The 14,070-nt window shown below is 38.5% G+C and overlaps 1 protein-coding gene across 6 annotated transcripts in view; it reads right to left on the bottom strand.

Moving 5' to 3' along the window:
- The window catches only part of TASOR2 (transcription activation suppressor family member 2), a 61,231-nt gene extending 52,371 nt beyond the window's left edge, over positions 1-8,860 (bottom strand). For 2 of the 6 annotated variants that reach the window (XM_057733769.1, XM_057733768.1), the window contains exon 1: positions 8,310-8,860. In XM_057733769.1, the coding sequence (XP_057589752.1) occupies positions 8,310-8,367 (58 nt within the window). In that variant the 5' untranslated portion in view covers positions 8,368-8,860. Of the gene's footprint in view, positions 1-6,289; positions 6,416-8,309 lie in introns of all 6 variants that reach the window. The other 4 variants (XM_057733772.1, XM_057733771.1, XM_057733770.1 and 1 more) reach the window with 4 other exon arrangements.
- Positions 8,861-14,070: the final 5,210 nt, after the last annotated feature.

Below are 14,070 nucleotides of genomic sequence, written 5' to 3'. Positions count from 1 at the left end.
CACAGAGAAAATTACTTAAATTCATAAAGAAGCATGTAGATTAACTACCATTTAAAACAGCAAAATCACTGTGTATTTAGTATATGCAATTGGAGAGAAATTGCCTTCTTTTTAAAACAACTCTGAAAAATTATTTCCATTGCTAATAATGAGTTATCCATTTGTACTATGATTTTTTCATTTAACTGTGGCTTACTTTTAGGCTTAGTATTCAATTTCTGAAGATTGTTTTAACATTTTCAAAATTCAATCCTACTATAAAAAAGATTTCTGTATACCAGACAGATGCTTATAATCTTGTATCTATCATTTTGTTTTCTTTCTTGCTATGCTATGTAAAAAGTCCACAGATTCTTTGGAGAACATACTTTCCATATTCAAGATTAAGCACTTTTTATTAGAATCACTTCGAAGTTTATATGGTGCCATTTTCAGGCATCGGTATGAAGGAACCGACCTTTGTTCTGGCTCATCAAACCACGTTTACTAATTTGTGCTTCAGCGTTAAACTATCAGCCTGCAAAGAAATGGCTGCATTAAACTCATTACTGTATTTATATACTACAAGAATATTGTTAAGTAGTTCTGTTCTTCTTTCAAGAAAATCCTAAGACTAAATTTCTCTGAGAGTCAATTACACTTTAAGACCTGTTTTGGAATATTTTGATTATTATATATAACGAAAGGGAAAATGACACCTAATCCATGCCATAGCAACGATTTTTTTTTTTTTTAAATCACCACCACCCCTAGATATATCCCATCAATAATGCCCTGCGCACAAAACAGGCCAATTTACTAAAGTGGCTCATAGAGAAGTGGGGGATAACCACAGGGTGAAGCAGGTGCTTCAACTGGTCAAAATGGGCCTCAGGAGTTATGGTTTTGAATATTCTTTCTCCTAATGAGGGAGCAGGTGTACCCAAAGGTTCTAAACAGGGTCTATTTCACCATACCAAGGAGGGCAGAGTCTATAACACAGAATATTACCAAGGGATTTAGCTATCCAATTAAGTGTTACTAAAATTTTATTATGAGAAAACAGAAAGTATGCCCCAGACACATCTTAGAAAATTTGTAAATAATAAAAGAGAGGCCAAATTTAAAAATAAAAATAAAAGGCCAATTGAGTTAATAAAAACCAAAAGCTGGTTTTTTTTTTAAGATTTTTTTTGACATGAACTGTTTTTTTAAAACAGTCTTTACTGAATTTGTTACAATATTGCTTCTGTTTTATGTTTTGGTTTTTTGGCCCTGAGGCATGTGGGATCTTAGAGGGACTGAACCTGCACCTGCGCCTGCACTTTGCATTGGAAGACAAAGTTCTGACTATTGGACGGCCAGGGAAGTCCCCAAAGCTGATTCTTTTGGAATAAGCAACCTTTAGCAAATATAATCAATAAAAAGAAAAAATTAAATATCAGCAAAAAGAGGCTAACCACAAATATAGGGAAAGATTTCTAAAATTATAAATTACCACACACTTTATACCAATAAATTTGAAAACTATAAAATATAATTTACTAACATTGGTCAAAATGGAAGAAACATCTGAATCAACCAATTATGATGAAAAAACTGAAAGAGTAGTCGCAGATCTACTCCTCTCAAAAGACCAGTTCCAGAATTTTATTGTCAAGGTTCACTTTTCACTTCTCAGATTATCAAAAACCACGAATTTGGCAAGGCTGTCTGTTGGGGAAACTGTGGGAAACAAAGGAAAAGAAAAGCAAAAGACCAGGAGACAATATTTACTATGAAGGTTATAAAAGATTTACTTATAAATTAAGATAAATAGATCAATAGAATATAAAAATGGAAATTCACAGTTTAGGAATTAAGAATAGCCAATAAACACATTTCAAAACACCTCCAATTTACACACTTAAAAAAGTGAAATAAGCCCAAACGAGATAAAGTGAAACAGCAGAAAACTAAAAACAAAGAGAAAAAAAAGCAGCCTGAGAAAAGGAACTGAGAGACTGACAGCTGACTTTTCAACAGTAATAATGGAAACCAAAAGACAGAGGAATGAAATCTTCAAAGTGCTAAAAGAAAATATCTGCCAACCTAAACTGCTGTATTCAGCAGAAACATCTTCCTTAAATGATGGTGAAACAGAGACATTTTCAGGTAAACACAGACTAAGAGAGCTCATCATCAATAGACCTTCAGTAAAAGTTATTCCAAAGGATAGACCTTAAACAGAAGAAAAATGGCCCCAGATAGATGGTCTAAAAGATAAAACAATGAATAACAGAGAAAGTAGCAAAAATGTGGGAAATATAAAAAAGGACTGGCTGCAAAACACAAAAATAACCCTAAACAGGTCTCCCGTCTGGTAAAAATATTTAAAAAAAAATTAAAATACATGATAATAACATGTTAAGTCATGAGGGGCTGAATGAAGTTAAACTTCTAGGGTTCTTGTATTATGTAAGAGGAAGGTGAGGATATTGGTTATTTTTAGATTTTGAAAAGTCAAGGATGCATGATATTTCTAAGATAAGTATAAAAATAAAAAAAAGTATAAAATTCCTGAATTAGTATCCAGGAAAAATGAAATGATATAGGATATTAAATAACTATTTTAAAAAATAACAAAATGGAGAAAAAAGAAATATAAAACATCCAGGACAAATAGAAAGCAGAAAATAAGAGTAACTGTAGCAGATGTAAATAGGGTATATGTCCCAGCTAAAAACGTTTGAAAATTGCATTAAAATTCCAACAGATGCTCTTTAAAAGAAGCGTATCTAAAACACATGTGCATACAAATTTACAGCTACCTCAAAAATAGTTTAATAAATGAAAAAACAAAAAATAAACACAAACAGAAATATATGATAGAGATAATCACAAAGCCAAAAAAGGATTCACTGAAAAGACTAATATAACTGATAAACTAAAGGCAAGATGAATTAACAGAAAGGGAGAAGGGGAATTAGGAACAGAAATATGCAGTATCAGACTAAGCGAGAGAGTAGCACAGACATATATATACTACCAACTGTAAAATAGTCAGTGGGAAGTTGTTGTATAACAAAGGGAGTCCAACTTGAGGATGGAAGATGCCTTAGAGGACTGGGGCGGGGAGGGTGGGGGGGACTCGAGGGGGGGAGTCAAGGAAGGGAGGGAATATGGGGATATGTGTATAAAAACAGATGATTGAACTTGGTGTACCCCCCCAAAGAAAAATAATAAATAAATTTAAAAAAAAGAAATGAAAAAAGAAGACAATTACACATCCTTCAGACATTAAAAATAGGAAGAGGGCACTTTTAACAACTCTGTACCAATAAATATCAAAAATTTAGAGAAAATGGGTAGTCCTGGAAAAACCTAATTTACCAAAACTGACATAATTTTCTTTAAGTAATCCTACAACAAATTAAATCACTAGTCAAAAATCTGCCAAGACCAAAACTTCAGACCCAAGTGGATTCAATGGTAATTTTTACAACTGCTTATCCATTTGAGATTAAAGTTAAAATTATAGCTATACTCCCAGCTACCCACAAGTAACAATTCCAAATATAGAGGCACGAACTAAAATTCTTTAAAATTAAGAACTGCTAACACTACAAAGAGAAAATAAAATTACAACCTACTTAACTGGTCCCACAGTCCAACAACCCAACAAAAACCAGAAAAATGGACAAAGGAAAAGGGGAAGAAAAGGCCTTTAAACATATAAAAAGATTCTCAAACTCAGTCATAAGAAAATGTAAGTTCAAATAAACTGATACCACTTTTCACTGATCACACTATCAAAACTTGTAAGTTTAGCATATTCTGTGAGGGGAAGTTTTAGGAAAAACAGTCAATTAGGTATACTGCAGGTAAGAGTGCAAAATCCAAGGAAAAGCAGTTTAGCAATATTTATCAAAATTTCAAAAGCATTTATATTTTGACCCAGCAATCACAGTTTCGGAAATTAATTGTATAGAAACCTCACATACAAAATCACAACTCTGCAAATTTACTCCATGCACCACTGTTTGTTTTTAACAGCAAAAGACTGGAAAAATATCAAATACTCTGTCTACTACAGATTAAATAAACTGGTACAGCCACAGAACAGAAAACTGTTTTTCCTACTCTGTAGAATGAGTATGCTTCCTATATACTGATTTGTGAAGACTTCCAGAATATACCAATAAGTGGAGGAAAACAATGGAGCATAGCAGAAATCTGAGTAAGAAGGAGGAATATAAAAATATACACTGGGGTAATAAGCTGGACAGGTACAGGGAAGAAGAACTTTTTTCAATGTATGCCTTTACATGTTTTTAAATTGTTTAAATAAATGATCCTAGTAACTTTTTTCTTAGCAACAGGAAGAGTTCATCAACTTGTATACATATTTCATTTTAATTCGTAGATATTAATAAGAAAAAACAAGCAGCCAGTAGAAAAAGTGAGGAAAACACGACTACCATCACACAGAAGAAAACAGACCCTCAGTTTCTTCTAACTAATCAGAGAAATGCAGTTTAAAACCACAGTAATGTATCATTTCACTTCCACCAGAGCAGCAAAAATTTAAAAAGGTGGACAATGCCACATGCAGAGAGAATGGAGAGCCGAGGGAGGTCTCATTCACAACTGGTGGAGTACAAATCAGAATCATCATTTGGGAAAAGTCAGATATTATCTAATGAATTTGAACACGCAAACATCCTCCCAAAGGATCTAGCAATTCCACTACTAACATGCTGAGTGAGCAACAGTACTGTACACGCACTAGGAGACGACCAAGAACGTTTATGGCACTACTAATTATAATAGCCCAATGCTGGAAATAACCAATATGTTCATAAAGAGTAAAATGGATAAACGCATAATATATTCTTATAGTAGATTATCTATCATACTTCAGCAAAAACGAACGAGTCACAGTAGTGGTTCCCAAAGTGGTGAAGATACTATATGTGATTTTTTTGATACTATACATTAAAATGTGTCATCCTTTGGGAAATCTACATAATTCAGTGAACTAACATCTTCCACATGACCAATGTATGGGTGAAAGATCCCCTTAAAATGCAAACTAGACCAACAGGTTTTAATGTCACAGAGTTTGAGAAGTTCATTGTCTTCAAATTCTACATTGCAGCTAACCTTTAAGAAACTTAGATTTTGATGACTATTAAAGAAAAATGTAACTATTTAAAAGATTATTAAAATATCCCTCTCTCTTCTAAATTTACAGCTCAATGAGGCTAGATTTTTTCATATATTTCAACCAAAACAATATATTGCAGCTAATTGAATACAGAAACAAACATGAGACTCGAGTCATTAAAGATATTTGCAAAAATGTAAAACAATGCCACTCTTGTCACTTGCATATTTTGGGTTCTGGAAAACAGTTATTTTTCATTAAAAATACTGTTTAAGGGCTTCCCTGGTGGCGCAGTGGTTAAGAATCTACCTGCCAATTCAGAGGACACAGGTTCAAGCCCTGGTCCAGGAAGATCCCACATGGCACAGAGCAACTAAGCCTGTGTGCCACAACTACTGAGCCCACGTGCCACAACTACTGATGCCCAGGCGACTAGAGCCTGTGCTCTGCAACAAGAGAAGCCACCACAATAAGAAGCCTGCGCACTGCAATGAAGAGTAGCCCCTGCTTGCCGCAACTAGAGAAAGCCCACGCACAGCAACGAAGACCCAACATAGCCAATTAAAAAAAAAGTTAAGATGTAATAGGTTTACCATTATCAGCAGTAGTGTTTTTTAGAGGTACCAATAAATATACCATATGCTTATTAGTATATGTAAATATACCAATATCTATATTTAAAATTGGTTGGTTTTAATATTTAATATGATACAATCCATAAAGCAAAATATTTCTGGAGTCCTCAATACGTCTAGAAATGTGAAAGGAGTCCTGAAGTTTCTGAATTGAACTGTAGGTACATGCTTCAACAGGCATGAACCTCAGAAACAATGTTTAACAAAGGTAATTCACAGAAAACACAATATGATTCTACTTAAAGTTCAAAAACAGGTGAAAGTAAACAATATATTGGTTAAGGATACAATTGATATAACTGTAAAGAAAAGCAAGGTAATAATTAACACAAAATTCAGGATGACCATGGTGATGGGGGCAGAGAATTCTTTGCTTCTGCAGAAAAGCACACACCAAAGGCCTCTAAGGTAGTTGTGATATTCTATTAAGCAGAGTACACATATAGAGTTTTTTCTTTTTTTAACAGTACATACAAATGGTATATTTCCCAATAAAAATTTTAATAGAAGAAACAAGGAGACATACCTATTCTCCTAGAAGGAAAAACTCAAAAGAATCTCTTCTCAAATTAATCTATAAATTCAATGCAATCACAAACAATATCCCAACGAGATTTTCTATAGAACTTGAAAAGATGATTCTAAATTTCATCTGGAAGAAAAATGCAAAAGAAGAGCCCAAAGCTTTTTTCAAAAGAAAGTACCAAACTATATTACAAACCTACAATAATTAAAACAGTGTAGTAATAGATAAATGGGTCAAAGAAAAGAAAGTTCCGAACTCAATTAAAAAAAACAACAGCAAAGGATGTGACCTAGCTAAAAATGTTTAATTCTCTTATGCAAGGAAGATAAACATTTAAATGAGATGTTATTTCAACTATTAGAAAATTAGTAAAATATTACCATCTGGTGCTGGCTAGTGGGGAGATAAAACACACCTTTTGAGAGAGTAAATATAAAAAGGTACAATCATTTGACGGTAACTTAACAGCATCATTATCCATCATTCTCAGAAGGAATCAAGTCTATGATTCACAATAAGCACAGGAAACACTGCTTATAATGGCAAAAAAGAGAATCACGGCAGCATTTTAGTTACAAGGGAAAACTTGAAAATAACTTAAATGTCCATCACATAAAGGAATGAAAGACTCATTTGATAAATAGATGCCGTATCTATTTAATTATACTAAATAGATATATCATACTGCATTTATTTAACAAACACTACGTCTCAGGTAAGTCTTTAGACACTTTGCGGATTTTAACTCGTTTAAGCAACTATGTCTGAATTACAGGAGATGCTCCTGATACAGTTCTTTTTAAAAAGAACTGGTTACAGTTGGACAAACGTCCTGAAAACACATATATTCAAACGCTGTTCTTTGTCTTCCTTAAAATAGTTGTGAATAAACACTGTGTCACTTTTAATTTTTCTCCGGTCTGTGTTATTTACTGGTGTACTGAACACACTGTATAGAGCTAGCTGGTTCTAGAAGGCAGTTTTTTTTTGACAGAAATGTATTCTTACACTATTAAGGAATTGCAGCTTTGCTATAAACCTGAGCAGGCTTACCACCAATCTCAGAGCCTATAATATTAAACATCATACCCACACCCCTTTCCCCTTCTAATGCTTTTTCAGGGCAACACAGTGGGCCCTTGGACCACTAACGTTACTGCAATAACACCATATGCTTGCGCAACACTTAAGTCTAGAACATATTTCCAAAAACCTTACCGTTCCAATTTTACCTTACAGGGAGAATAAAGGCTAAGAGAGGTGTATTTAAATTTCTGGCTTTCAGGTAGACAAGTGGCGATTAAATGAAACTTGAGGACTTTCAAAGGATCGTCCCCCCAATTTTGAAGTTAACGTGCCACGTTCTCCCACAGACGCTGCTGGGTGCCACCGTCACACAAACTGCTGGCTGCACGGACCAACCTACGATGACGCGCTCCTCCCGGGCTCAGCTAAATGACCCGCCCTGGGGAAAGACCTCTTCCTTCCCTGCCGACTTTAAGAAAGAGAGCACACAAGGCCACGAAGCCGCTGCAGAAGGAAAGAGGAGGGCCGGGCGCCGCCGGGAATCCTGAGGCCAGCGCTTCACGGCCAGTCCCAGCCCAAGGAGCAAAGTTGCAACTGCGTACAACGTCCACGAGGATGCGGCGCTCCTCGGACAGGCAGCCCGAAGCGAGCGCGGAGCCGCCCTAGACCTCCCACCTCCGACAGGGCAGGGAGGGACACGGGAGCCCTACACACCGGGAGGACGCCGGCCGGCTGCCACGGGGGAGGGTGGGCGTGGGAGCAGCCGAGCGCGGCCGCGGGCGGAGCCAGCACGGAAGCAGCACAGCGAGAACGGCGGGAAGAACCACCGCCCCCCGGCCCGCCCACCCCGAGCGGCGCAGACCGGCTAGGACGCGGGAGCGCACCCGGCGCCCAGCAGGAGCAGGCAGAGTCGCCCGGCGCAGAGTCTCCCAGGAAAACGACGACAGCGGGCCCTCGCCCCGAGGACCCGCTCGTCCAGGGGCGGCAGTCTCACCTGTGCTCTGCGCCACCGTCCCCGCGGGCCGCAGGTCGCGGTTCAGCTTCCTCCCCATGCCGAGCGGCTGTCCGCGCCGGCACGCGCGCTTGCTCCCCTCGGGCCCGCGCGGCCGAGCGTGACAGAGCCCGCCGGACCCCGCGGACGAGCCGCGCCCGGGCCGCCTCCCCGAGCTGGGGAGCCGAAGGGCCGCGCCCGGCCGGGACTGCCCTCCTCTCGGGTTCCGCGCGGCCCGCGTTCGCACCGGCTCGTCAGCGGCGCGCGGGACCCTCCACGTCGCAACCCGTCCTTCCTCTCCGCCCTGGTGCCGGGAGCGCCGCGCGGGCGCCGGCGGGAGGGACGCGGCCCGGGCGTCCAGGCTCGGAGCCCGCCGGTCCCGCCGCGCTCGTCAGCCAAGCGTCGTCCCTGCCCCAGAGGCTCACAGGAGGGCGCGGACCCCGAGTCGCCCCACCACCTGAGGGAACATGTCGACTTTCTCAGTGACTGACGCTGGGACCCGGAAGTAAAACCCCAGGCCCACAGGAAGACGAGATGGGGGGGTGGGGGGGAGAGAAAGTGAAAACTGAACTGTGGCGTCCCCGAGGAGGCAGGAGCCAATCGCAGGGGAGAAGCCGACGCGCAGGCGCGGGCTGCGGCCGGCGTCCACGCGGCGCTCGCCTCGCTCCTCTGCGCAGGCGCGAGGCAGCTTCGTGGCTCGGGACTGGCCGACGGATTCTGGCGGGCGCGGCTGCCCGAGGGGGCGGGGCGTCTCGCGGGGCTGACGCGCCCCCGGAAGCGGAAGGCGCTCAAGGCGGGACGTGGAGGCCCCGCCGTGGTGCCCCTGCACGTGCTGTGGCGGCTCCTTCGCTCCACTGTTGGGAGTATTTACCTTCTTGAGTCTCTTGCTCCAGCTGCTGCAGCGATGCTTGTTTGGTCCTGTCCCACAGCGACGTTTACGAAATCACGCCTTTATTGTAATTAAATAAACGTTGATCCACCCGTGTAACATTTGTTTATGTGCTGGTTCCCTAGGAAGGCACCGCTAGAAGGTTATATTCCAGTGCCGAGTTAAGGGGCCAAAAATAGCGTTACTTCTACAGTGAGAACTATTAGGTGCCACAGACAACCGTGAGCCAGGCCATGGGCCCGTGATGGGAATAGAACGACTGACTCATTCAATAGCACCTTTTCTATTTTACTGTGGCCAGGTGCTGACTTAGGTACTAAGATTACAGGCATGAATAAGCCAGACAAGGACCCTGCACATGCTGGAGCTTATCCTAGCGGCGAATTACAAACAGTAACAAGTGACACCACCCCCACAAGAACAGAATTTAATAATGCTGCTGTGAAAACAAGCCAGAAATGCTGAGGGTGGGATTGGAGGCAGAGCTCCCACGTTTCACTGAATAGGGGACATTGGAGGTCAAACCTCAATGATAAAAACAGACCAAATTAGTTCTTGGAAAATGTGGAGGAAGCCCTTTCCAAGCAGAAGACAGAGCAAGTACAGAAGCCCTAGACGTGGAATTTTGTTCAAGGACTGAGGAAGGTTGGCTGTAGAAGCAGAGAATGAAGTACAACAGATGTTTTCAAAGCACACAAAGCCAGTATGTACAACAACTCCCTGGTTTATCACAAAGCAAACATTCAGGAAACCATCACTCTGGTCAAGAGATAGAATGTAACCAAAAACCCAGAAGTTCCCTTGGTGCTACCTTGGAATCAAAACCCACTGCCCTTACCTACCATCAAACCTAACAATGAATCTAACTTCCACAGTAATGTCTTCCTTTCCTTTCCTAGTAGGTTTGCTGCCTAAATATGCATCCCTAAACTTTATCATTTAGTTTTCCTTTTGGTCTGAACTTTATATACATTGAATGGTTTTGTGCCTGGTTTCTTTGGAGTAACATTTTTTGTGAGACTCGTCTTTTTGTGTACACAATTCTTTCATTTTCATTGCTCTATATGTAGGTGTGGATGCAGCACATTTTTTTATCCATTTTATTGTTGGTAGATATTTGCATTGTTTCCAGGTCTTGGCCATCATGAATCATACTGCTTGAACTTTCTTATTCACGTCTCTTTGTACACATGGGCATCATTTGTGTTGGTTGTATTACATGCTGGGTGTGCTGGACATGATAATTGGGATTTTTGCTTCAGCAGATATTTATTCCCTTCCCTCTTCTGCTGTTGGTCAGGTTTACTTTTCTACCCCATTGATATTGTTCTTGGTCATATGAGTTCTTTTGGCTGATAGAATAATATTAGCATACACAATATATATATGCGGGAGTCTTCAGTGTGCTTACATAGTTTGATTTGGCTCCTGAGTGCAGGTGATGCACACGAGGAGACCACAGTCTATGTAGCTGTTGCCCCTTCAGTCTGGGCCCTAAGAACAAGCACATATGGAGCACGTGTGAATCCAGCCTGCGGGCCAAACCCATCTTAGATTAGCATAAACTTAGACATCCCAAAGATTGGTGAGTATGAGAATTAATGCTGTTGTCCTAAGTCACTGACTTTGGAGTGGTCTATTATATAGCATTATTGTGGCAATAAAGAAGGCATATGCTCAGCTTTAATAAAGTGAAACTTTTTGCATATTGGTTTTACAAAGTTACATTTCCACAAGAAATGTATGGGAGTGCTAGTTTCTCTACATCTTGGCCAATATTTTTTAACTTTAGCTACTCTAAAGGGTATGGTATGGTTTGAATTTGCATTGCCTCCAACTTTGTTCTTTTTCCAATATTTGAATAGTTTTGGCTACTCTAAGTCATATGAATTTCTGTATAAATTTTAGAACCAGCTTATTTTCTACCTTAAAAAACAAAACCCAAAACCCCACAGCTGCTAGGATCTTGCCTGGGATTGTGTTTAATACATAGATCAATTTGGAGAGAATTAACATCTTAATATTGCATCTTTGAATTCATGAACATGTCTCTATTTGTTTAGGTCTTTCATATTTTCTCTAAGCAACATCTGTGTTTTTCAGTGTACAGGTCTTGTGAACATTTTGTTATATTTATCTCTTTATATTTTTATGGTATTTTAAAATTTTAATTTACAGTGGTTTGTTGCTAGTATATAGAAATAACAAATGATTTCCCATAGTAACCTTATATCCTGCAACTTGCTAAACTCACTTATTACATCTAATAGCTATTTGTGTGTGTGTGTGCGTATGTATTCCTTAAGATATTCTAAGACAAACATGTTGACTACAAATAAAAATACTTTTCTTTGTTTCCAATCTGTATTTTTTTCCTATTGCATTAAGTCCTCAAATGCAATAATGAATATAAGAGGTGAGAGCAAACATCTCATCATTGATCTATGGGAAAAGCATTCAATATTTCACAATTAAGTACAATGTTACCTTTGGTATTTTCTGCCCATTTTTAGGTTGAGGACTTGCCCTTCTATTCCTAGTTTTTGAGAGCTTTTATCATTAATGAATGTTGAATTTTATCTGCATTTATTGAGAGGATTATATAGCTTTAAAAAAAATCTACTAGTATGATGACTTACATTATTTTCAAATGTTAAGCCAACCTTGAATTCCTGGGATAAACCAAATTTACTTAGGATGCATTATCCTTTCTCTATATTACTGGACATGACTTGCTATATTTTGTTAAGGATTTTGGCATGTATGTTATTGAAAGATATTGGTCTACAGTTTACTTTTCTTGTAATATCTTAGTTTTGGTGTCAGGGTAATGCTAGCCTCACAGAATGAGTTGGTAAGTACTCCCTTGTCTTTTAATTTCCAAAATACTCTGATTAAAATTGGTTTTATTTCTTCCAAAAATGTTTAATAGAATTAATCAGTGAAGTCATCAGGGGCCTGTATTTTCTTTACAGGGAGTTTTTTTAAGTACAAATTTTATTTCATTACTAGATATAGAGTTATTATTTTAGAGGAAAAGAGGTTTACCAATACCACTGTCACAGCAGGGTGACTGTGGGCATACCCAAAGCCCCAAGAAGAAACAGGAGAAGCTTAACACTGTGTATTTGAGGAAATAGATACCACCAAAATAAGCCAGTGAGTCAGCGAGCAAATAAATAAGCAAATAACAGTAACTAGACTGCCAGGGGGTGAGGGGAGACTTGCACACAGAATTTATTACATAAATGTTCAGCTTCCAACCAAAATTTATGAGTCATGAAAAGAAAACAGAAAAGTATGACCATGCACTGAAAAAAGCAAGCAACAGAAACTCTTGTGAGAATGACTAATATTGTATTTAAGAGAGAAAGACATCAAAGTAGCCATTATAAACATGTTCAACAGACTAAAGGAAAGTGTGATAAAAGAAGTAAGGAAAGCTATGTTGACCATGTCACATTAAATGAAGAATGTCAGTAAAGAGAAGTAACAAAACCAATCCTGAGGGAGAGAGAGAGAGAGAGAGAGAAATTACAAAAAAGAGCCAAGTGGAAAGTATGGAGTTGAAAAGTATAATAAATGAAATAAAAACACCTAGAGGGACTCAATAGTGATTTGAATTGGAAGAAGAAAGAATTAGCAACCTGAATATAGATTAATAGAGATTATTGATCAAGCTGAAGAACAGAGAGCATAAAGAATGAAGAAAAAGGAACAGAACCTCAGAGAAATGTGGGATAACACTGAGTATATCAATACATGTATAATGGGAGTAGCAGGAGAGGAGAGAGAAAGGAGAAGAAAAAAATATTTGAAAAAATAATAGCTAATAACTCCCCATTTTGATTGAAAAATAATAACATACACATCTAGGAAGCTCAGTGAACTCCAAGTGGTATAAATTCAAAGAGTCACAAACAGACATCATAGAAAAAATGCTTAAAGTCAAGACAAGGACAAAATCTTGAAAGCAGCAACAAAAAAATAACATCACTTATAAGAGAACCCTAATAAGATTAACAGCTGACTTCTCAGCAGTAACAATGGAATCTTGAAGACAGATGACATATTCAAAGTACTCAAAGAAAAAAAAAAACTGTCAAGCAAGGATCCTATATCCAGCAACTCTATCTTTCAAAAATGAAAGTGAACAGAAGTCTGTCCTAAATAAACAAAAACTGAAAGAATTTTTTGCTAGCAGATTTGCCTTACAAGAAATACTAAAGTTCTTCAGTTTGAAACCAAGTGATCACAAATGATAACCTGAATCCACATGGAAAAGCAAAGGATGCTGGTAAAATTAATTACATAAAGATAAAAAGCAGTATAAACACATATTTTTTCTCCTTTATTCTCATAACTAACTTTAAAAGCCATGAAAAAACATGTACATAATGTAATATTGGGCTTATTGGGGCTTATAACATGTATAAATGAAATATGTGTATAATACCTTTGCTAAGAAAAGCACAAAGGAGGTAAATGGGGGCAAAGCTGCATTTGGCTAAGGAAATGATGACAGATGGTAAAGTAATAATTATAAGAATGTATTGTTGGGTTTGTAACATTAGTAGATGTAATATGCATGACAATAATAATGCAAAAGGAAAGAAAAAAAGGTTAGAGCTATATAGGTGTAGCATTTTTATATATCACTGAATTAAGCTAGTATAAATCTGAAGCTGATTCTAAGATGTATATAGCAAACCCTAGAGCAACATTAAAAATAAACAAACAAAATGAAAGAAATGAAGCTACAATAGAAAATATTCACTTAATGCAAATGAGAGCAGTAAAGGAGGAAAAAGAGAAACAAATAAGATATGAGACATAGAAAACAAAAAATAAAATGGCAGACATAAATCCAACTAT

This window comes from Hippopotamus amphibius, chromosome 4 (assembly GCF_030028045.1).
Source record: "Hippopotamus amphibius kiboko isolate mHipAmp2 chromosome 4, mHipAmp2.hap2, whole genome shotgun sequence".
Taxonomy (NCBI): Eukaryota; Metazoa; Chordata; class Mammalia; order Artiodactyla; family Hippopotamidae; genus Hippopotamus; species Hippopotamus amphibius.
This window is presented reverse-complemented; position numbering and strand designations above follow the sequence as displayed.